Below are 25,690 nucleotides of genomic sequence, written 5' to 3'. Positions count from 1 at the left end.
GATATATCCGTAAACAATTTTAAAATTAATTTAAAAAAAAACAATTTGCTACTATTCTATTTGGCTGCGTACAGCTTAAATTAATATATCCGTACATTATAAATATATAGATATATTTTTTTTATCGGGTAGAATATTACAATCAATTGTCACAAAAAATAATATTTTATCGTAGATATTTAGAAAATTTCTGAACGTGAAGCGTAAAGAAATAATAAAGAAGGGCACGAGGATGATACTTGAGTGTGAATGGCCCGTTGCCGTAAAAACATGGCAACGAGCGTGCCATCTACCCGCACTAATGCCCTCTTAACACACTTATCACCCCGATACCTATTTTGGGTCCACCTGAGGGTCTTTCGAGACGAACAGGTTAAGGCTTTGATCGAACACAGGGTTACGCAGCAATGCTTTAAGGCTTAAGTAAAGCAAGCGCAAAGAGACCATCTCGCTTAACAGGCATGGGGGTCCCACAGTATTATAACCTAACTTTCGAGACCACTCAACATGGCGACTATAACGGTTGAGCTTAACGAGCGGGATTAGAACAATAGTCACAGCCGACAGTTTACGGGCCCATAAACCACTATGAAGACGATATTACGTTGAATAATTGATTTTCCTATATAAATGTCTCTATTGTCCCCTATGGAAGGAATGCTCCATGCTTTTATATTCCTACAAATAGCCAGATATTTTGTTTCTTTTTCTCTCTCTCTCTTTTCTTTAATTTCAGTCAATGATTGGACTGTGGATATTCGTGCATTTTTATGTTTTTACGAGCGCAGCTAAACAATGTGAAACATAAACGGTATTTTGTTTCATCCGCCATATTATAACGAATATTCTACCCGGGATATTTTATATGCCTTTATATATTATGCGTATCCTGTGCATTTTGGAATCTTTAAATTTCCCATAGAAACCACGATCTATTATATGATAAACTGTTATGGTGGTTAGAAACAATTGAGCAATTAATTAGAAAATGAAGAAAAAGATATAATGCTTTTTAAATATTTAAATTATTTTGTAAATATCTCAGCCGTTAAGTTAGCGTCTCGAAATTTGTTACCTCGTTGGAAGAATTTTTGGCCATCTTGCTGGTGGATTCAAATTTTTGCAATTATTCTTCGTGAAAGGGGTATTATCGAAGTATGATTTATCGGCAGAAAATTTACTTCCAAAATAGATTTTACAGCTTTAACGCGTCGCTTTAATAGATTCTACGTATATTTTCATATCGGTCGCCTTTGTATATTTTATTTTCTTACGTCGTATTGGATTTGCGAGAAAAATAGAAAAGTGGTTAATCTTAAACTTCTGCACAGTAGTGTACACAACTAACCAGTTGCCAAGCCACGAGTTAGGACAACAGGCCAAGTCCAACCTAGTTCCACAGGTCTGTCGACAACGATTACCACCGGATAGGTGGTTTTCTACTACGATTTCATCGGTCGATGTCGACTCCACTGACGCCATCGCATTGCTTCATTCGAACTGGTTTTATGCAATAAGTTACGATTGTTCCCATGTTTAGCCACGGAACATACTTTGAATATTTGTGAAACGGCTAGTTCCAATGAAACAGGGAGGAGTCTATTTAGTTTTTTTCTCGCGTAACAGATCGAAGATCTTCACGCTGCTTCGATCCACCTTTGAATCCATTCTTCCATTCACGATCGATAAAAAGATCGAGTCATCGTTGCGTTTATCATTTCACAGAGTTTTTGAAATATGCATATTTGTTTAAATACCTCAGTTGTAATGTCTTGTAAGAAGATGAGTATATTACGATATAAAATTAAATACACAGGTATATAAATGGTAAATTAATAACAGGTAAATAAATAAAACACAGGTATTGTAATATTGCGTTAAGACGATGTTAAAAAAAAAAAAAAATAGTGGAAGGTATCGATAAAAAAGACAATTTTGTTTAAGATGGAAAGAAATGTCTTTTGCACAAAATTAGAATTTTTCTTCGAGAATCGATGCAGATGTGTGGAATTCTTGTTGCTTGTTTTTCAAATTTAGACGCCCTCTCCAAATTTCCTCGTTCGATAAACCTTCTAAAAATAAAACTGCGCAATGTTCAACGAATCGTTCGAGGAGAGATCGATATTCATACAATTTCTTTTTTATTATTTAATTTGTACTTTGCGGTTTGTCCAGCTGGACATTCGGTAAATTTTTCTAGCTGTTCGTACATGAACGTAGAATTTATCAAAACTCATCTGTTAAAAAATAATTATACAGAGTGTTCTAGCCAAATGAGATCGCTTAAAATATCTGTCTCATGTACTGTTGCACGAAACAGCTTCTCAAAAGAAAGTTGCACCGTCTCAAAAGGTGCCTTTTTTCAATTTTTTCTCAAGTTAAAGTCATCGGTATTCTTTAAGATAGATAAACACAAACAAACACGAGAGCATCACTTCGCGTCTTTCCTTGTCTTTCGTACGCCAACTTTGACGAAATTAAGATCGAAATATGTTTTAAACCAATCATCTCGGTACTTTTGTATATATTGAATAAAAAGACGCGTTATTTGATGGATGAAAAGAATCTAGGATTCCATTTAAAAAAATACAGACGACGTTGGAATCTCGTGAAAAGGAAAGGATCTTGGAAAAAGATTCTTTTTACTATGTACTAACTTGAGATAGCGTAACTTCGTCTAAAGAAGCTTTTTTATACAGTCGTAAGTCAGGCAGATAGCTAGGTGATCCCATTTAGCTGTGATATAGTATCATATTTCCAATCACCAAGAATAAAAATATACGATATCGCTACAAACGGCGAATCGATTACATAAAACATTCTGCACATCTATGATCTAACAGGAAGAGGAGAAAAATCATCGGAACACTTGTCACGCTCGTTGCCATATCGTGCTGCGTGTGAATCCTTTGAGACTGGTCGGACATTGTTGTACAGAATGTGAAAGAAGCTCGCGCATGCTGAAAATAAACACGTGTTTTTATGTCGAGGGGCTGTTTCGAATGGCGCGCTTGTGAGAGCTGTTTGTTTTAAAAGAGAGCAAGGATCTATTTCTGGTTTCTTCTTTCATTCCACGTTTTTTTCACCTCGGCACTTGCCTTCGCTTGTTTAACTCTCTTCCACGTACTTCCATGCACAACGATTTACCTTCCACCAACATCAAGTGTATATATATCAAATAGTAATATTTCTTGCGTCATACGTAATTTATCGTTTTATTTAACAACGTGAATCGTACGTGCATGCGTATGAAACGGTTAGCAAACTAGGCAAACACGTGGCGAGGAGTCGTCGTTTTTCCCAGGCGTTGCACGGGCATATTCGGTGTTTGTGTACGTTATCAGTGATAGCAAGTTTATCAATGACAAGATGTGCGAGAGTTTACTTTACAATGCAGATGTTGCGATACACACGGGGTCAGAAAGTTTTCGTATAACGTGCTATCTATTCATCCGACTTACTTGATACTGCGATTTTCAACGTGTTATAAAACTATTTATTATACGAGGAATTATTATTAGAGCGGTATGTAGGTGTAGGATGCTCGATTCCTATAATCTTTCACGAATATAATAAATAATTATACGCATGACTAACAACGGGAGATTCGAAGGTGCAACAATCCTCTCAATATACGAAGATACGATAAAATGTACGAATACTATAGTAATACTTTATGATACTCATAATATCTAACAAGTTCTCATTTGCTATCTCCTTTATTAAATGCCCTCTTTTGAGAACCTCTTTTGAGAAGTTGAAGCGAATCCCGTGGATTTCGATACAACTATCGGCAATCACCGAACGAAGCGTGAGAATGAGTAAGTCGGAGGAGCGTCTTATCTTGAGTCTTCTCGGTAAGTTCGTGCAGCAGTTTTTAGCTAGTAGGTTCGTCTGGCTGTTTGTTGTTATTTGTGCTTTGGTGTGCCTAATTCCTTCTTCGACTGTGGGAATTTTTAAGGTTTTCTTTGTACAGTAGTTTCTAATAAGAACCACGACGCGTTGGAGATATTCTAATATTTTGATGTTTACATATTCTAATATGTTGATATTTTCTCGTTCTAAGCCGATACGTCGAGATTCCGGTAATTTTTATTTGTTTCATTTTCTCTTGGACGTGTTTCTTCCAGTTTAATTCGTCGCCTAAACGAAATCCATGCTATCTAAACCCCATCTTTTCTTAGACTCACCTAAATCTTAATCCAATTATTTTATTAAAATTTCCCTACAGTTCTTCTCGTTTTGATCTTTTTCTATTTTCTTCTTTTCATCAATTATCATTCGCTGAGGAATTAATTGTTCCTCGTATCCAGACTGTTTTATTATAGTTTAGTAACCTCGTTCCTTCCTAGGTTACTTGATTCTTGAGGTTTTTAAAGTACTCTTGTATCTAATTCCTCTAGACTTTGTGACACCACCACGCGCCTCAATACTCCAACGCTATTTGTACTGTGCTTGCCACGTTTAATCGTTTGCTGATTATTGGAAATAGATTTTTACGCTCTACTAGCCATCTTCCGTACTTGTTTCCCCATTGTCCTCGTTTACTGTCATGCAACCACCTTGTGTCTTAGCTCTTTCCTCTACCTCCGTGTTGTAAATACGTCAATAATTTACATGCTACTATAAATTAGAAAATTGTGTAACAATTATCCAAATAATTAATATGCGTTTCCCTTACCTTATTTTATTTTATTTTATTTTAGATTCATTAGACTCGTGTATATGAAATAATGTAACAGTGGCATCTATATTGTTTGCATATCATTAGTGAAATTCAATCCAGTAATAATTAAACCAATTGATACACATATTCCTTCTTCGCCTACGTTATTGCTTGCACGCGTCTTGTGTACTCAATTAACTATTAACGATATTTAATCAAGATATGAATTTCTCGTAATCCTATTATCACATATTTCGACAGTTATACAAAGCGTGCGAGTGGTACATTCGAGATCTAAATAAATAGACTTCTAACCGAACGTTACAGCTAAGCTAACACTCGAAATACTTCTTCTTCGTTCTGCTTTTCCTTTGGTAAATTCCAACAAAATTTACAGCTTTGTAAGAACTAGTTGCATCTTCGTTTCATCAGATTTTTCTATTTTAAACGATCCTTCGATGATCTTACTTTCCTTACAACTCGACTCGACTTTCTAAACTTCTGCGTATTATTGTTGAAAAAATTCTCATCTCCTTGTCGTAAACTTTCTGAAATTTTTAAATCGCGTGCCACCTTTCTTTATCTGAAAATTTCCTGATTTCTGCCAGAGTTTTACTTCTATGAGATACAATAGCTCTTTTTAAAAGCCGCAGTACCGTTGCGAATGCAGCCAATTCTTATCTGCTACGTGTCCATATAACCTTCCTCGCTATCTCTCCTCGTGCGCATATGAATTCAACCTCCGCTTCGCATATTTCTACACAGAAACATATCTTTATGTAGCATAGAAAAAGAAAATCTATGACTAATATTAACAAGAATATTTTCATTGATATTAATAAGAATACTTACCGTCGTTTCATTTGCACGAATATTATATCATTATATTACATCATATTTGTATCTTTAATTTCGTCATTGGTCCTATATATGTCTCAATGATTCGTTCCCAGTACACCTTAATCTCGAGTCATTTTCAATTCGATAGCGTTTCTTTTTCGTTCGAAAATTTCTCGAGTTTGAGAAAAAGAAAAATGCAACATACGCGATCTTCTCGTTCAACTTTTACTGTATTACGTTATATTCTATTTCTATGTTTTTTTTTTTTTTTCATTCTGTCTCTTAAAACGTTAAAAGTACGTTTTTCGATCGAAACGAAAGCTATCTCGAGGCATAAAGAATTCAGTGATCAGAGCAGGCTAAACACGTATTTATTTTAAAATGTAATTTAGATTAGAATAACTTGAGCAGCGTGACTTATCGCTGAAGCAACGTTGCTGCCAATACGAAGTCGATTCGAACTTTGATCGAGCAGAATAGGACGTTTTAAAAACAAATGAATCGTTCGATTTGGAATCACCCGATATGCAGTATCAGCGTGTACCATACAGTGTCGGTAACAAAACATTTCAAGATTAATTGAACTTCCTACGCCGGCTGTGCGCACAGTATTACGCTCGATTCAGCTTTCGATCGATCGTCGAGGGTAATTAGCGAAATTAATTAAGAAGTTGGATAAGATCGGCGTGATGAGCATTAGCTTTATGACACGGAATAACATCTTACGTATCGAATGACACGTGTTGAATGCGAGTCACGGAAACGCCCACACTCTCCCTAGCTCTTTAATAGATTCAATTCCGCAGAGATCTCCCACAATTCATCCGCATGCATTATCAACTTACGAAACTTACGTCCAACTATCGTAGCAGCAATTTTATTAGCGTTACATGTTTCCACAAAAGGCGCCTGCTTGGCCATCTATCCGCAGTTAATTACTATTTTATTTATGAATTAGCGTTGTCTCTTCGAGTACTAAATCCTCGTCCGTACGTGTCTTACAGTTTGTGCAACCCCCAGCTTCGCAAGGATAGCACTAGAGGGATAAATCTGTATCGATTTGAGCGTCTGTGCTTGAGAACGGACTTGGTTTAGGCCAATGTTTTAACAGTCAACTACTCGGATTACATAGTTATCCATTCCATTGTGTTACGACAATTATAATATTAATTCTTCTCCTTATATTACATAAAGGAACTATCTTTTATTTATGTAATAATTTATATTTATCGTACTGTAGTAGGTTTTAATTATATAGATAAAGTATTCACGTTTGAATGTGTACAGTAATAACGAAGCATCTCGTAGTAATCTTGACACAGATCGCATTAATTTTGCAGTGAAATTTTCTAGCATTTTTCATTTCGATAGAGATGGCCTTTTTTTGTAAAATGTAACTGGAAATGTAATTATTCATATAGGAAAGCAGAAGAATATTCTCGATTTTTAAAAACGTAACGTGTTCTTCGTTCTCGGAAACTGAGATGTATTTCCAATTACCAAAGAATTCTCCGTCTTTCGCTGCTCGATCATTTTGATTCAGTAATTCTTCCGTAATTGCTCTTAAGAAGCTAATAAATTTGTAATATCAGTTCTTTGACTAGCGACTTCATTGTTTTATTTCCTATGTAAATTATTAGTTGCCTTGATAATATTATTTTGCAGCTAGCTTTCCTCAATTCTTCCTCACGTTCGCGTCTCTTCAGATATCTTCCTTTTGTTTTCTGAAATATTTGATTCATAAAAATCGTGATTCACAAAACAAAAGACAATAACATTATATTCGATATTAAAGTCAAATATCAAACAACTATCTAGTATTTACCTGATTGTGCCGGGTGTTTGGCCTTATTGTATGTATGTATGTATGTATGTATGTATGTATGTTTGTTTGTTTGGTTGGTTGGTTGTTTGTTTGTTTGTGTCCCATAACTTAAAAACCGCTTAACTGATTGGTGTCTGTCGCGAGAATCTGTTGTAAACTATGTACCTATTGAAAGAAACAAAATGATGGAAGATATGGGATGCAAAAAAGGTTGATGTCTAAATCACTAAATTCAGCAAAGGAATGTGTCTCCTTACCTTTTTCTTTTTCTTACAGCGAATTTACCCATAAAATATTTTTAATTGTTAATCGTGATTGGGATAATTTTTTGCACATTACATTTATCTGGAAATACGGTAACTACGTCGGTTATTCAAAAATAAAAAATATCTGAACGTTTACCTCGTATTTCCGAGTCAAACACGTACATCTTGTCGTTCTTTTTATTTTATTTTTTTTTTCTTTTTCGTATGGCGTAGTAGAATATCGTTCCTTCAATATTTTGTTTCATTAATAACATCTATCGAAATATAACATTCGTTTTCTGTCGTACAGATCCAGCAGAGTTGAACAATTCTTTGTTAATATAATTTCTTTTCGGAAAATAATTGCACATCTTCTTAATACAAACTGAAGCTTATAACGTAGCAGGAAGATTCACGTAATAGATTTTGCATTCTATAGGTGTATCGCGTACCTGATCTTATTCGTCGTGGAATAATATTCTGCATCATTGGGCTCGCTGTATGAATTGACGCTTGTGTCATCTAAGTTCAGATTACCGTCATGAATTATAAGTAGGAATCATAGCAGGAAGCATTCGCGCAGTAAGCATCCGTTGTGTAAGCTATGTGCACCGTAAGAAAGACCTTGGTGGAACTTATCTTCAAGCTGGCACACTCGCTTTGTATCTTTATCCTGGACAAACACTTTGCATATATGTATGTTTCTGCAGATGTTTGTGCAAAATTACTTCCAGAAAATATACTTAGCAATTAGTATTCTGAGAAATACCAAAGTCAACTTGTATTTTTCATATATCTTCGATATTCTAGTATTGCCATTTCTTGAGGAATTTATTGAAAAATTCGTACATAATCTTTCTTTGCTTTGTAATCGAATATAATTAATATTATTCTTTTATAGTATTAATTCAATAATAATAATATTAATATTAATATTTTTCTACATCTTTCATGGACATGCAATATTTACTGACCTCTTTACGTTTAATATTTTTCCTATTTCTAGTGTTTCAAAAGATTTCTATTCTCTAATGTTTTAAGACAAATTTCGAGAAGGTTTAGAAATGCATAGAAATCACGCGCTTCTGAAACCTCATCGCTGGTAAACTTCGTTAGAATTTTTGTCCATGGAAGAGAAGAAGAGGAGCACCAGAAAGTAGATTCTTTGGTCTCCTTGCGCTTTCAGGTTTCTGTATTTACAGAAACGCTAACGAATTTACACAGTTAGTTGACTTTGACCTCCTCTTCTTTTTTACTCGGCTTTTTATCTTCCTTCTTCTCGCCCTCTGTATTTTCCGTGTTACGGCTTCCATCACGCCTACACGTGTCTCCTCTGTACACCTAAATTCCTAGAATGATTCAACGGAATGACATTAATTACTTCACCAAACATCTATTTCCTTTTAAGGCGTACGTACCATCGAGCCGTTACTTTTTGCCTTGCTCGTTTCGCGTTTTCACAGCTTTTAATCTTCTTGGGACGCGCTAAGTTTGCCAAGAAATTAGCTAGTTGTTTTACTTTAATAAAAATGACCTTCCTCCAGGAGTTAAGAAGATTTTTGCGAATAACTGTATTCGGTAGCAAGTGTATGAGTTACGAATGGACTGCGGATGTTCATAATCTTCAAGCAGTTTTTCCCTTTTCTATTTACAAACTACATAAAAATTTCATAATAGCCATCTTCACGATGGTCTCGATAATTCTCTTAGAAAGGAAACAAACTGAAGTTACGTACTTCATTGTTCAAGCTATTAAATCCTTTTATCAGTTGGCACCCTGTTGGCTACCCTGTAAATAGGGAAAGTCCCTATACCAGATTCGATCCTGTATGCTCCTCATTGTACATGAAAATTCGTGTAACACTATACATGAAAGAGAAAAGTAAAGAGGAGAATAACAGAGATTTACCATAGAAGACTTTTATGTCCATATTGTACGTGTTATATAAAACATTTTGAAATTTCATTAGCGCTGTAACGAAGGTTGACTGCGATGATCGTATTGGTAAAGTTCAAACAGATCTGGAAATATACACTAGAAACTACAAAATATTTAATGCAGGTATATATTTCACAGACATCAGAGAAGTATTTGAGCAGTCAATTATTTATTGTATAAATAGTCCTAAATATTCTGTGTGGTCATCTTTAACACGTATTATATGTTTAAAATGGCTATTCATACAATGTATTAATTTCTTACTAAACATATATTTGTAGTAAATTGCTCAGAGTAAATTTCTTCCCAATTTATTGAAAAATAACCTAAATCATATTAATCCCTAGACCAGGAAAACCAACAGGGGAAATAACATCGTACATGCCAATAAGCTTACTGTAACTTCTATATGAATTTTGCGATTGATCTCAAATCTGACCGATATAATGGGAACAATCATGTCTGATTACGGTACTGAAGAAATTCAAGATGTTCTATATAACGTGTCCAATATAAATGTACAAGTTTTCTATGGTAAGCGTTTAAATATATTCATTAGCCACTGTATAAGACACGGAAGTACGTGCGTGTAGGAATAGATACTAAATATAGGAATGCAGAAAGAACGTTAGACGGAAGGAATATACAGATACAGAAGCAGAAAGAGGCAGAGATCGCGTTTCAGTGACTAGCACCGTTGAAAGTTCGAACGTGGCCAGCCTTGTATCCGCGATGCGTACGTGACAAGAGGCCAGGCACGTGGCAAAACCGTAAAAAAGTGGGGATCGTGGTTGGTATAATTCGCAGTCGAATACCGACCTTGAGCAGACAAAACTTTTTAGCCTCTACCCGTAATAAATCCACCGCTTTCTGCGATAAGTGTTTTCGCGTCTAAACTACTAATGAACTCCAGACTGAACGAAGCAACAGAAAAAAAGGAAAAGAGAAAAAAACTGTAGCGAAGTAATTTCGGAAACTTTTTCTTCTCTAGAAAGCGAGGACGTTTATATAGGAATCAATTCCGATACGCTGTTTTATCGACCGATAAAATAGTCGTGATATTAATGGCTTCGCGTAGATATCTCTTTACATAGCCTTTACCGAGAGTCGATCGATGTTTCTGTCTTATTATGATGCGATTTTATGTAGAGCATAAAAGTTATATAGATTTTATCGTGAATAGAAATGGCCACTCAAAGTCCCGGCTAATCACGAGCTGACGTAATCGTCATTTACGCATGGTTTATATGGACCTAACCTATAAAAACCTTGTAAAGGGATTTCACAGTACACGTTGTCTCGATGAGATTTTACATTTATTTATTTACTTGTTTATGACTTGAAACAGCTTTTAACATCTAGTACAATTACATAGATCTCACAACTTTAATACCTTTAATATGACAAAAACATTGAACACTGAATTATTAGATTATCTTGCAAGTAAAGCAATTTCTTGGTATATTAGCTGCAAATATACGACTATCCATCAGTGAATTAATTGTCAGTGATGTTCTGAAATTGTTCGTCATTTTTCTAGTGACTTTTCCACTGCCCCTTTAAGCTCCTATCCTGTAAATTAAGCTCCTAAGGAAATCGTGTATTATGAGGATCATATAAAAGTAGTCGTATCACACGTATGCTTTAACGTAAAGCAATTATACTGAATCTTCGAAATGAATACAAACATTTACGAAATCGGTATGTATATTTGCTAAATTTAAATACATACATCATATACATAACCTATTAATTCAGTCTAGTTCCGCTATAGTTGGTTGAGATGCAGTAGTAATACAGAGAAGGGATTTAGAATTATTTATCAGGATATTTCCATATCTCATTTTTTTGTTCGCAAAATGTTACAGTCCAGTATCCGCATACAGATTAATGTTCCAGAATTGATCCCCATTTTCCTTGGGCCAGCAACAGTCAGTACAAAGAGTAGTCTGTGTTGCAATTCGCTCGACGTAGTTCTTGCTGTAATTTATGGTGCCTCAACATTGCCTTATAGTCCAACTTTAGAATGTCTTGCCTTTAATATGTACCGTTTCTTTCACCAACAGCATCTCATTTCCTCGCGATACAAATTATAGGAATAGTATTGTTTTTTGTAAGAAGAACTTTTTGATTCTTTCTCCTTGAAATAATTTATAATTTGTTTGTATAATTAGCCTCTTTTACAGAGTATTAGAAGACAAATAAGAAAAATAAAAAATGTATCGTTTTACAATTTCTTTTCGTAATTTTCTTCCCGACCGATTAGAACGTTTTTCTACATTTATACACTTCACTCGCACATACTTAAATTTCTTTAACTTTTATCGGCTACTAGAATGCAAATTCGCTTATTCATTAAACAATAAAGCTTTTGATGTTTCACACAATGCAACGTGACGAACGTATGAATGTATTTAAATACGACTAACGAAATATCTTCTTTTGGTACTCCGTGATATCTAACGATAAGTATCCATACATCTACAATTCATCTTCTCAACGTTGTTTATATCGTGTATAAATGTTATACGTAATAAAATATACCAGGCGTTTAACATCGATATTCATTTTATTTCTGCACAGGCTTAGCTTTCTAGTTTCGATGATCGTCGACCATACCAGCAGACAAAATACGCCGGATAGATTGATTTTACGATCGGCTTGATGATTATATGTTATTTGTTGTCGCCTTTGCTGCATCTTTCAGTATCTTCGACATGCATCCGGTTGTTTAGCATCGCATTAATGGTCGTTTCTATGCTATGTTCGCTGCAGTCTTCAAAGTGTTCCGGCATTCTTCATTCAACTTTCAGTACACGTGTGTATCTCCGGCATTTTTATTTATTTTCCCCATCGTTTAGATACGAGAAGTAGTAGACGCGAGGGACGTTAATCTCTTGCCGTGTTCCCGAATCTTTGCCCAAGGCTTTTGATATTATTTGACAAACAAGGCGGTGAATTTTTTTATAGCGAACATCACGATCTCTACAGGAATTTTCTATATCTTTTCTAACACTCGTCCTGGATCCATCATTATTATTACTATTATTATTAATAACGTGCGATAGAAACTCCAGTTTACAGTAACACAAAGGTATGATGCATCTATGAAAGATTGAAAGTTGCAGATTAGATCAAGAATCAATGTGGTAAGGATATGGACTTTCTCATAAAAAATTCTATAAAAGGAAAATCAAGTAATAGTGTAATGGCAGATGTTTACATTATCGATCAGGATCACGAGTTTCTAAAATACTATGTATACTATATACTTTATGGAGAGAACATTTTCTATATGAATAAAAATTTTATGTACAAACATAATAGTTATGTATATATATAATTAATTGTAAATTCTCATAGGATTATTGATGAGCAACAGAGTATAGGTATACAGTGCTTTTCAAACAATTAGTGGACTAACGTGAATGGTTCTATTGCATCAATTAAGGGAATGAAAGCAGAGAAGTTATATAGGCCTGATAAATTGAAACGTTACTCAGAGTATGATACTATCATAGAGGTTCATTTTAAGATAATCGTTAGAGAAAGAACGAATAGAAGCAGCAAGCGAGTATGAAAAAGAAGCCAAAGCGATACAAAAGATAATCCTGTAAATATCTTAAATATTTTGGGAATAAAATAAAATATAATTTTTTATTTAATTCTTTCGGTATCGCCGCTTAAGCAAAGGTTCGCTGTTCATAGCTCAGGTTACAAACTTTCCACGTGTTACACATTATGACATATATAATAATAAAAAATGATAAGTAGATAATCCAAGCGGCTTTTAGAATGCGTCACGTATGCGTGACGCATGGTAGCGAAAGGATTAAATATATAATTATCGGTATACCATAAATTTGTATGCGTGTGTAACAAATTTAAAGACACAGAGCTGCACAGAATGCATATAATATTCAAAAACATATGAAATATCCAAATTATAATACCTGTTATAATTCTTATTATCAATAGATGAAACAAATCTCCATTTATATTCTACTTCTCTATTTGAGTTCTACAAGTATAGGTTTGTACAAAAATTTGCAATCTAATAATTTAACTCCAAGGAGATACTGAATGTACAATTCTTAATGTGAGAATTCTTAATGTACACAGGTTTACAGAAACATATAAAATATTGAAACTGCAGTATCCGTTATAATTCTTATTATCAGTAGATGAAACAAATCTCCATGTATATTCTACTTCTCTATTTGAGTTCTACGATTATAGGTTTGTACAAAAATTCACAATCTAGTAATTTAAGTCCAAGAAGATACAGAATATACAATTCTTAATGTACATAGGTTCACAGAAACATATAAAATATTGAAACTGCAATACCCGTTATAATTTTTATTATCAGTAAATGAAACAAATCTCCATGTATATTCTACTTCTCTATTTGAGTTCTACGATTATAGGTTTGTACAAAAATTCACAATCTAGTAATTTAAGTCCAAGAAGATACAGAATATACAATTCTTAATGTACATAGGTTTACAGAAACATATAAAATATTGAAACTGCAGTATCCGTTATAATTCTTATTATCAGTAGATGAAACAAATCTCCATGTATATTCTACTTCTCTATTTGAGTTCTACAAGTATAGGTTTGTACAAAAATTCACAATCTAGTAATTTAACTCCAAGGAGATATTGAATGTACAATTCTTAATGTGAGAATTCTTAATGTACACAGGTTTACAGAAGCATATAAAATATTGAAACTGCAGTACCCGTTACAATTTTTATTATCAGTATATAGAACGAATCTCCATTTATATTCTACTTCTCTATTTGCGTTATAAAAGTATATGTTTGCTTAAAAACGAGTAATCTAGTGATTCAGTATCAGAAAAATATTGACTCTACAGTTGTCAATGTGAGAATTTCTAATGCATATAAGTTTACAGAAACGTATAAAATATCCAAGCTGTGGTAGCTTAGTTGGAATTCTTATTATTAGCAGATGAAACAAATCTCCATTTACATTCTAGTTCTCTACTTGCATTACAAGTTAGCGTTGCATAAGGATTCTCGATCTAGCGATTTAGCACGAAAAAATACCGAGCATGTAATTCTCAACGCGAGAAAAAAATGAACGTTCTCTCGCTTGAACATCCATGTCTTCCTATTAATTTTGACATCGAACGTACTATCATAGTACCAAGAAGCAACTTTCAAAGGAAACGATAATAGGTGCATCTGGCGCTTCACGTAACGTCCCGTTTGCTTTGACACCAACAATCTCGCTGATAAAATAATCTCTGTGCTTACTCCAGACCACTGCTCTACATACCTTAGTATGTCTTGGCCTACTTTAATTGTATGTACTTAATGTAGAACGCCTCTGTTCGTGGCTCTCGATACCTGTTACTCCTACAGCATCAAAGGTTTTGTAATTTTGCCCCGGGCTGATTAAGACGTTTTCCTACATTCATACGTTTCCTAGTCATTCATCGATCATTTAAGTGCAAAGTCCGGCAGGCTCGTTAAACCTAAAAAGCATTTCAACTTGTGATATTTTACACGATACAATTTCATGAATATGGATGTGGCTAATATAACTATAAAAAAGTACATCGATTAGTCAAATTAAGTTTTTACTTTAGGTGAAACTAACTAGAAGGAAAGTACGTTCGAGATAGTTTCCATTAGAATATCGATTTTTACAATATATAAGTATCGGCGGATTTTACCGTGCACATTTAATGTTTCTAAATGAAAAATGTAGCTCTATTAACAGCAAATATATCGATAAACATTTATCTATGTTGAATATTTTTCCTTTAATTTAATTGTAGTTGGCTATTAACATTAACGAAATCTTTGCCGCGCCTGCTTTTTCTATCAGCGTTGCGGCACGATGGCATTTCCTTTATCGCTTTCGAATTTCGCAAATTTATTAGTCTGAAATTCTATAAATTATCTTCAATAAATCTCGCAGTTCTGTTCGTTTGCCGAGGCGTGGAAATTATACCTTGTAACACGTAGATATATTTAAATCAAGCAATAAATCTCTGCTACCTAACCAGAGGCTAAACCAGAGCAAACTTGAAACTTGAAATATTTAAAAACGTTATAATATGCGGAATACCTGCAAAAACTTTCCACACAGAAGTGTAACGAGTAATTCTTGATCCCGGAAATTTCAAAGCCTGGAATTCTGTTAATTATTAAAGGAAGCCTCCATATTCTTGCGATTTTCTATATTCTACTGTACGAAGATGGGAAAAATATTTATAATTTGATTATATTCGTATCGTGGAAGAGGTTACAAACATTTATAATATACCTACGATTTCACAAATTTCCTTCTATTTTCTTATGCTAATAGGATATAAAGTCTTCTCAAAATCACATTCCTTTCTTATTTAACCCTCTTAATATATTTAACATAGTCGTTAAACGAAGATCTACAATTTCATCGAAGATAATTGACCAAAAGTTACATGTTAATTTATAAAGTGTTATCTATAATACACGTCTCGATTAAAAGCGCAACAGAAATTTCTGAATGCGTTCTCGATCGAACGAGACCACGTTGCGAAGCTTATCTTCTTGCTCGAGTAACCTACATCGAAACGCTTTCTCTGAGGTGCAAGTTTCAAGAATTGCAACTCGAAAAGAAATCATTCGTAAGATCTGCACTACCATCTTCACCATGACGCGACACTAGCGCCACGCACGCACTTAACTACTAGCGCACGATATACGCATCTGTTCGTTTCTTTAAAACGATTACTTCCATCTTTCTATTTACCACGTATTCCAAGCTATTGGCAATTTTCGAACATCGAACTACCATTTTCTAAATATTCAAAGTTACAAACGTGGCGAAAATCATATTTGACGCGAATTAAAGCCGGTTGTCAAAGCGTTAAACTTCGATTATAAAAGCCAAGAAATGAAAAGAGATGGATTCATTAACACATAACATATAAGTCACGACTTTATAGTCTTGAGAAACACTGTTGATTCTCATGATTTGGAACGGCGTCTGTCAGATACGTTTCTCATGATGCATATCAAATATCATTTTGCACCAAGAGAATAAACCAAAATGTATTTTCCTCGTTATATTTAGATTTTATTTGCGCTCGTAATTCACCATAGTTAAGCTTCAATGTTTTTGCTTTTTTTGCAGTTGGCGGCATGAACCGGCCGTCCAAAGCTGTGACCCAGGCGAAGAAAGTGGCACCACCGGCTGTACCCGATGTATTTCGACATTCTGGCTCCTCGTTTGGTTCCGCTGGATATGCGAGCAGCGAAGATAGCTGTTTCCTGCCCGGAAGTGGACCAGGCGGAACAACGGACGAGGGTTCTTACGGTGTGCCATCTGGAAAGAGTCCGGGGCCTATTTTTACCCACCCTGGCTTTGCCTTTCCACCAGTCGTCGGCAAATATGCCCACGCCGAGGATCAAGGTGAGATCCTTATCGAATTACTGCCTTACCAAATTCGATAATATCGCTACACGCTCGCGATAATGTTATTTCCTTTACCATCCTTTATCCATCCCTTCTATCAGACTATATCTCCGCTGTGTTTACATTAAAAGTAAAGTGGTTTCCTCATCTTTATTTCTGATTATCATATAAATAATAATTTGTATGTGTTTTTTGACCAGACTGTAAGGTGATGATAGATAAATTTTGAGTCATGAAATGTACATTATTTTGGATATTACACATTACTATTGAAGAGGATGAAACATGGAATTGTTACCAAATGCGTGAATTTATAGAATTTTGATCGGCGCAGAAATACATATATATAGAAATGATTGCAATTTATTGAATAGAAAATTAATAATTAGTACTTGATAGTTTGAAGCCACTGTAAATCTATATAAGTTCCCAAAGGAAAGAAATGTACGGTATTAATTTAGTTAAAGAATTAAATCTTCAACATTGTTGTAAATTATGATATGACTGATGTAACTGATATTAATATTTTGTTTAATTGAAAGGAGAAAGTAATTTTTATATATTCTTTCTAGGAATCGATATGACTCAAAGTCCTGGAAGAGATAGCCCAGGTAGTTCAGGATCAGGTTCGGGTTCCAGGCATTCTACCGCTTCATTGGATTCTGGAAGAGCCTCCGGATATCATTTGGGCCCTAGAGGACCTGGTGCTCTTGCTTCATCTCCCAGGTGTTCTATAAGCTCACTTGGCAGCCATCCGGACAGACCGGCGGATCTCGACGTCGTTCACGCTTGGTTGACTGAACTCCAATTCGAGGAATACTTTCCATTGTTTGCTTCCGCTGGTTATGATTTGGCTACTATAACGCGTATGACGCCAGAAGATTTGACAGGGATAGGTAAATCTATATTCGATATAATCATTATTATTATTAGAAATGTGTATTAGAAATTGAGAATTGAGATTTAAACGTATTCAACAAATAAAAAGAATTTGATGTTTTAATATTTTCATATTTGAATTCCGTATATTTTTGAAAAGTAGGCATGATAAAAATAAATCTGAACTTTTATTTCTTTTAAGATTACTATTCTCCAAGTTTTTAAAATAATTTTTTAATATTTCTTTAAATAAATTTATAATAAAATTTTAAATAATACTACTTTAAGAGATCTGCATTGTGATATGTACATGAGTCACAATGATGCACTGAGATATTACAAAATTTATGGCTTTGTTAATTATACAAGTTCTAAACATTCCTTTATATTTTATACTTACCGATTAATTTATCTATGTCTATGATTAAAAGACTATATTTAAGACTCTATGGACTTGCAGGAATTAAGCAGCCTAATCATCGGAAACGCTTGAAGGCGGAAATAGATAATTTAAACATAGGAGATGGCTTGCCAGAACATATTCCTGGTTCGTTAGAAGAGTGGCTCAGGCTTCTGCGACTCGAAGAATATCTTGGTGCTCTTCATCAACAGGGTATGCGTTCAGTTGAAGATGTGACGACTCTCACTTGGGAAGATCTTGAAGACATTGGTATTGTACGTCTTGGCCATCAGAAAAAATTATTATTGGCAATTAAGAGAGTTAAGGATATTCGTGCTGGAAAACGTATACAGCCGCTCGATCTTGCTCGGCTACCGCCGCATCCTGGACAAACACAGGTAAAGAAATATTTTAATAATATCTTATTAGTTGTTAAGATATAACGTCTAATTGTCTTCTGTGATTTCATTCGGATGATGATGATATAACATGTACTTTTTCTCCATCCTACAACGTCTTTAATATATGTGAGTCGTGATAACATTTATGACCCATAACTCCAAAAATACTAGTCTTGGCACACGAGTCGACTATTAGATGTTTATTTTCTTTAGCAAATGCTATGTACCCTCAACGTTTATAATTCTTTCCTTCCTATCTATTATTATGTCTTTATATTTGGTTCCCCTTAACTATATTTCCAGGACGTAGTTATTCAACGAGGAGGTCCTGACTTGCCATCTCCTGATGAGGATTGTTCCTCTCCTGTTCTGAGGTCTTTTCAGAGAGGCGGAAGTGATACTACATCTGGAGCTGCGTGGAGAAGTATGTACGCTGCTTTACCAGCCGATTATAACATTGTTGGTCGGTCTGGTTCACGAGGAAAATCATTAGAAAGCTTGGAAGACGCACCCCTTGGGTATCCTCCGTCACCAGCACCATCCACGCATCCACAGCCAATCGAATGGCGTCCACGCAGCTTCGAAGACGGTGATGTGACTCCTACAAATGATACTTCCGTAGTGGATGCAGGTGGCGGAACTCTTCCGCGACCTAGACATTGTCTTGTTCGTCCACGACCTGTAGCTAAGGTAATATAATTTTAAATGTACAAAAAATTTCTAATATAATCAAAGCAAGAGTGATACCAGTTAAGGAATATTCATAAAAACGTGAATTTGCGTAAACATCCGCAGTTCAGTGATTATTTATATATAAAGATAAGCGAAAGAAGCGGGGAAAAATGTTTAGTATTAGCCTAAAAGACACAAGGAATCGCATGATTGCAGCTTATATTACTATTCATAAATATGATCATGTTGGTCCTCCATTATAGGTCACTGCAACTCCAGGTCAATTTAAGTCACTACCAAGAGACTTCGATAACAAATATCAATTAACTTACGGACTCGAGAGTAGTCCACATCTTCCGAAACGTTGCCCTCCGTCTCCTCCAAGGCGTCAAAGCTCTAGAGACAATAGCGGTTCTGGAGTAGGGGTCGGAGGATCGGGAGTTGGCGATGTTGTGATAGATTGCAGCGGACCAGTTCCAACTGCCTCTTGCGAGGAACATCACATACATCATCATCAACATCATCATTTGATCCATCATCCTTCTCCACCGCCACCAGCACCTGCGCCAGTGCCATCGACTCCTCCACAAATAAATCGACCACCTTCTTCTATGTCTCGTTCTTGGGGTAGTGTCAGTGTCAATGTTAATGAAGAACATGAATTAATAGCTTCTCTTGCTCTGCAGCACCGTAATGGTTCTGATGCCAGTTTTAAGGTAGTTTTATTTCATTTATATTTCATACGATAATAATATAATATTGCTATTGTGGATATTCGTGAAATTATTTGCTCAAATTTTATATGTTTCATAAACGTAACTTGATAAAGTCCATTGATATTGGATATCTGAGAAACGGAGTATATAAACACAAGATTAAATACATCTGACTTTCAGACATCTTATTTTCCAATAATCCTTAAATTTTTGGGTATATGTACCCTGGCTGTTAAATTGAGCATAAACATTTCTCAAGCTTAACACTAATAGTAGATTGTATATTAATATTAACTGTATTTTTTCAGTCAAGTTCCAGTACAGAATCCGACTCACTACCGTTTGCAAATGAAAATGCCGGAACAATAAAACAAAGAGCTGCACGCGCACAAGAATACGCAAGTGGTAATACTGGTAACAACATGTCAGGTCATGGTATAAGCCATCACACCGGTGGCAGTGAACCAGCGGATGTATTGAACGATATTGGGAATATGCTTGCAAATCTTACTGACGAACTTGACGCTATGCTCGAGGAAGAAAAACGTCAAGGCTTGAATTCATAATCATCGCTACCTTTGTTTACGTCTGTTCTCATTTTTATTTGTTCTTTCTTTCTTTTTTTATCTACTAGTACTACCACGAAGAACACAACTTTAGCAACAAAAGTCGATGACGAAAACATAGATATCTTACGCTATGACGTATAATATTGTGTAGACTATGAACGCATACAGTTTGCAAGATTAAATAGACAAACGTCATATATGAACTTGATAAATTTTAGCTTGATACATTGCAATGATCGTATTGAGAGGAAAGAATGTTCGGTGTTGGACGAATGTTAAACCACGTTCCATTGTGTTGGCTTACAACATAAGTTACATTACACAAATAATAATATCCTGTTATAATTGTATAAGTTAACGTAGTGGATAGTATTCCACGCCATAATTTTGATTTTTATCTGTTTCTTCATTCCTTCTTTCTCTCTTTATAGGACAAAGCTTCTTATTTTTCTATCAAAATATTATGAGCTTTCTATGGAGTTTCCAGAGACACCTGAATGTTGCACAATTTTTGCGATTTTTATATTTCTCTAAAGTATTTTTATTCAGTATATTTAAAGAACAATTTTTTTTAGTACATTATTCTGAATGATATTAATGTTACACACAAACGTTTTCTATTACAGATTTTTGAACTGGCACTTTTAAATAAAATTTATATAAGGAAAATAAAATAAAATTGTAGAAGGATAACTTAACAAGGATAGATAGACGAGAAAAATTATGCTAATAGAGAATTGCACTTAATAAATAAGTATGTATGGAAGTATGGACTTATGCCTTATGATAAAAAGACTGCAGAATACATCAGTGTAGTCTAATTCTTAATGCACATTTCACGTCACTTGTATTTTATATTCATATAGCATAAAGACTGATTCGCTTTCTCTGGAAACTTCATTGCTACCGATATATGTACATTCCAGCTAGTATATTTCCTTTTCCACTTCCGTCCTTTGCTAAAACGATAGCATGTTAGATTGGGACCTTCATAACTGTTGGAGCTGTTAGACATTTTGAGATTAGTATGATACAAAGAAGTAAACTTCTGTATCCTTTTTCCAGAGTAAAATAATTCTTCCAGTAACGTCAAAGAAAAATATTATTGAGTCATGTTGTTTTGATGATGAAGCATAATTATATCTTTGACTATATTATGGTACAATTTCTATAAGAGTTTACGATAGTTTGTATGAAAAAACTTACATCTTCCATTATTTGAACTTGAAAAATAGTTCTCATAAGACTGAGAACAAAATCAACATAAACATTTGACTGCCAATTAAATTTCAAGATTATACAGTTTAAATACAGAATCATATGCACTGTATGCCAATTAACATTTTATATTTATTATCCGTACTAATATAGTGATGTATGTAACTCACTATTGTTATATGGTGCACAAAAACATGTGGGGTGCAAAGTATCCACATGTATCAAATCAAAGTAATCGTCGTAGTAGAATCTTGTCGATAAAAAGTGTTCAGGTTTACTCCAAATTTAAGTATTATACTGATATGTACTGAGACCTGTGCATAGAATTGTATGTAGCAGTCCTCACACACAAGGTGGATTATGCGATTGAGCTAACAATAAGTTGTATCTTGTATTCGATTATATGAATTATCCTGTATATGCATGTACACATGTACATTTATATATGATAATTCCAGATTCTTTATGAATCATAAGAGTTCATATACATATATGGCTTATTTTTAAAATTTTAAGTATTTTAAAGTCTGTGATCTACTTTAAAACTTATGTACAATTTAAGTCATTGTTAACATATCAGTCATCTTTGGTACATTCAAGTAAATAGTACATACTTCTTACTTGGATTAAAATTTTAAAGGTTTTTCGATTTATATGTGTAAATGGACATAGAATTCTCATACATAAATGTATATAAGGTTTCAGTATGACGTTATTACTAATAAAATACTCCTTATTTTACATTCTTTAAGGAGTACAAATTGCTGTCTCTGTACAAATCAGTTTCACAAGTAAATCATAAATTAATTGCAATGAATTCAATTACGCTATCATGATTCTAATGTATTTTATTTTTAACTATATGATTCGTTATAAATATTCAAATCCAGTTACGCTCTATCATTACCAGAAAAGAAAATGTGGTAGGATATATACAAGATTTTGAAACACACTTAAAACCTAGGTTAATCAACTAAATATTGGGGCTACATTATTGTAGCCTGCAGACTTGTTAACTACTGTAGGTATATATAGTAGGTATACATATATCAGTTTAAGCAGTGTACTTAGGGAAACTGTTTTGCGGTGCTGCAAATTTATCAATTTATTATTATTTACTTTTACTCTTTATTATTATTGTATATTATTATATTTCAAGAGAACAAACTGATTTTAAGTCATATATATGAATAATCAAAGGTGGCACAAGCTCTTAATACGTTTACATACGTATAAATGTGGCATTTATTTTTATTGCATTTAAATGCAAATTTTTAATTTACTATTTAGTTGGGTTATAACATTTAGATATTTTATTAATTACTAGAAATGTTTTTACATGAAGTTATTTTTACAAGTATAATCATTTGTGCTGCCCTATATATTTGAACACAGAACATTTTTAAATCTTCCAAAGATTAATCAAGAATCAGTAAGTTTTCATATTTATGATTAATTATTTAAGTTTTAGGCTTGATCTTTTACACTAAAGTTATGAATTGACCACAAAATCATGGATATTCTAAAACAATTTAAAATAAGAAACGTACTATTTTATTTAAACAATTGTTCTTACAATAATAATTAACGTAAGAAGATAAAAGCTGTAGGGTAATATCGTGATGCAGGTGTTTAACTAAAATAAATGTTAATTTGACAAAAAATGAAGTAACTAGTAAATGTTGGTAGGAAATGAAACATTTTATACTAATTGTGAGATCGTGTGATCAATTTACAATAATTGCTTTTTTATGATACACATTGAAAAATACAATAGGGGGTAATAATGCACACACTGCCGACTTTTATACTGTAATTCAGCGATTTCACGAGATCAAGAAGTGAATAAATACAATTTCTAGATATTGCATAAAGTAATTCGTGCATAAAATGCACTTAAAACATTAAATTTATTTAATATTTATTTATTTTCAAATTGAAAATTATTAAATGTTTTAAAAATATTATGAATAATTTCATTGATGCTTTGAAAGTATTATTTTAAGTGAAACTTTACAAAAGTTTAATTGATATAGTATCAACAAGCTATAATGAGAAAATTATTTATAAAAAGATGTACAAATACTTTATTTAACGAAAGGTATTATTTTAATTATCAGTATCAATGTAAGTAAAAAATGTAGATCAGATGCATAAAATATGCTACTGAGATGTTTACTTAAAATAATACATTCGAGTAATAAAATTGAGAAACTATGTATTAGACTAAATGCTTTAAAGCAGTTCATGGCATTCCTAAAGTAGTTAAAACGTATATTATCTACTATTCTTAAGCGATTGCCTCTTCATTTCTACAGGTAGCTGATAATGATCAATAATATTGAAAAGAATTCAATTATTGGCTGATTTTTAGGCAGCTAATTCAGAATTCCTGAAGACATTGCTTCTACATGGTGTATACATATTATACATATATAAATATTATATAAATATAAATGATAAGTACAAATATAAATATAGATATATACATATATATAAATTATATTTATATTTATATTTGTATTAAATTAGTCATAGTTTTTGTACAAACGTATGCGCCGCTGCAGTTTTGTTCAGCGAATTTAATACCCGCCTAATTGCATTTTACGTGTCCTTGAGACCTTCTCCTACTTTCTGTATTTGTTTAAATGCACGTTAAATACGTTACTTGATTTATCGACTATGATGAAAGAGATAATTAAATAAAACTAATTGACAGACTCCATTCTCATTGTTTTTTGGTATATACCCGAAATAAGTTGTTAATTATCCTGTTATATGAGATTCTCATTATGTAAGGAAACAGAGATTCTCATATTTTTATTATAACATAAGCAGGATGCAACATCATATGTATATGTCATCTCTATCGTATATTATTTCGCAGGAGACGATTGGAGTAGGGAAAAAAGAAGTAGGTTATATAGGAAATAATAAATATTATTTGATTTCATTTACTATAAAATATAATTTTTATTTCTTCTATAGAATATAAGTTTATTTTTTAATTCAAGATTTATTTTTTAATTAGTAAAGAAAATATCATTTCATTGTGATGCTATGAAAAATCAAATATTTTCTGCTGTGGAAAATTTGATTTCAAGCGAGATAGGTAATAATATAATTTTTATGAACTAAGTAATGTTACTTGTAAGAGAAAGAGTAAAGAAGTCCATGAAACACAGATACATTGAACTTCCTCACTCTTAGATGTTAAGTTTCCTTAAAAATTTAGGTGCAAATTGTATATGCCATATTCGAGCAGTCATATGTTTGTGTAACTGTAGCATCTTCAATATAAAAATCATTGAGCAATAGCTACTGTCAGTTTATATTTATTTCCCAAATTATTAAATTTTTAACTTTTTTAAAGTTAACTGTTTAACGTGACAGTTTTATATAAAGTCCCTAACAAATAATTACATTTCATACTCTGTTTCAGTTCTAACTTGTTATTAGATTGCGGATATTTATATACTTTTTGAAATTAAAGATGCAAAATTCTACAAAACTATATAAAATACACAAAGTAGATTGCTTCTAAGATTTAATAGATGAAACATTTCTATTGACATTCTATAGGTTCAATAATATTTACAACAATCTAAAATTACATAAACATCCGCACTCTACTTGTTATTCAATATTTAATAAAAAAAATGCTACAAGAAATATGTAACTATATTAATGGGTTTAAGATATTAAAAGACATAAAAAAGTGAAAAAAATGTTGATAGAAAAATCTATCCATTAAAGAGAGGATTAAGAGAAGCGAAAGAAGTATTTCCATTTTGCTTAATCCTTCTCTTTCCCACTCTTTCTCTATTGCATTTATCTCGATCTAATGCTCAATGTAAAAGTTTTCTGACGTTCAAATGGA

General features: G+C 33.4%; 1 protein-coding gene and 1 long non-coding RNA gene across 3 annotated transcripts in view; one reads left to right on the top strand and one right to left on the bottom strand.

Moving 5' to 3' along the window:
• The window catches only part of LOC122572549 (caskin-1), a 51,539-nt gene extending 26,412 nt beyond the window's left edge, over nt 1–25,127 (top strand). For both annotated transcript variants that reach the window (XM_043737615.1, XM_043737614.1), the window contains 6 exons: nt 16,674–16,952; nt 17,528–17,851; nt 18,295–18,632; nt 18,939–19,325; nt 19,571–20,023; nt 20,332–25,127. In XM_043737615.1, coding sequence (XP_043593550.1) covers nt 16,682–16,952; nt 17,528–17,851; nt 18,295–18,632; nt 18,939–19,325; nt 19,571–20,023; nt 20,332–20,589 — 2,031 coding nt within the window. In that variant the 5' untranslated portion in view covers nt 16,674–16,681 and the 3' untranslated portion in view covers nt 20,590–25,127. The remainder of the gene's footprint in view (nt 1–16,673; nt 16,953–17,527; nt 17,852–18,294; nt 18,633–18,938; nt 19,326–19,570; nt 20,024–20,331) is intronic.
• Nucleotides 2,780–6,731, bottom strand: LOC122572563. The gene is made up of 3 exons (XR_006318501.1): nt 5,519–6,731; nt 4,682–5,423; nt 2,780–4,623 (listed from the first exon to the last, which is right to left on the bottom strand). It is a non-coding gene; the product is annotated as an uncharacterized LOC122572563 (long non-coding RNA).
• Nucleotides 25,128–25,690: the final 563 nt, after the last annotated feature.

Source organism: Bombus pyrosoma, linkage group LG11, assembly GCF_014825855.1.
Source record: "Bombus pyrosoma isolate SC7728 linkage group LG11, ASM1482585v1, whole genome shotgun sequence".
Taxonomy (NCBI): Eukaryota; Metazoa; Arthropoda; class Insecta; order Hymenoptera; family Apidae; genus Bombus; species Bombus pyrosoma.
The sequence above is the reverse complement of the archived record's forward strand: the minus strand, read 5'-3'. Positions and strand labels throughout refer to the sequence as shown.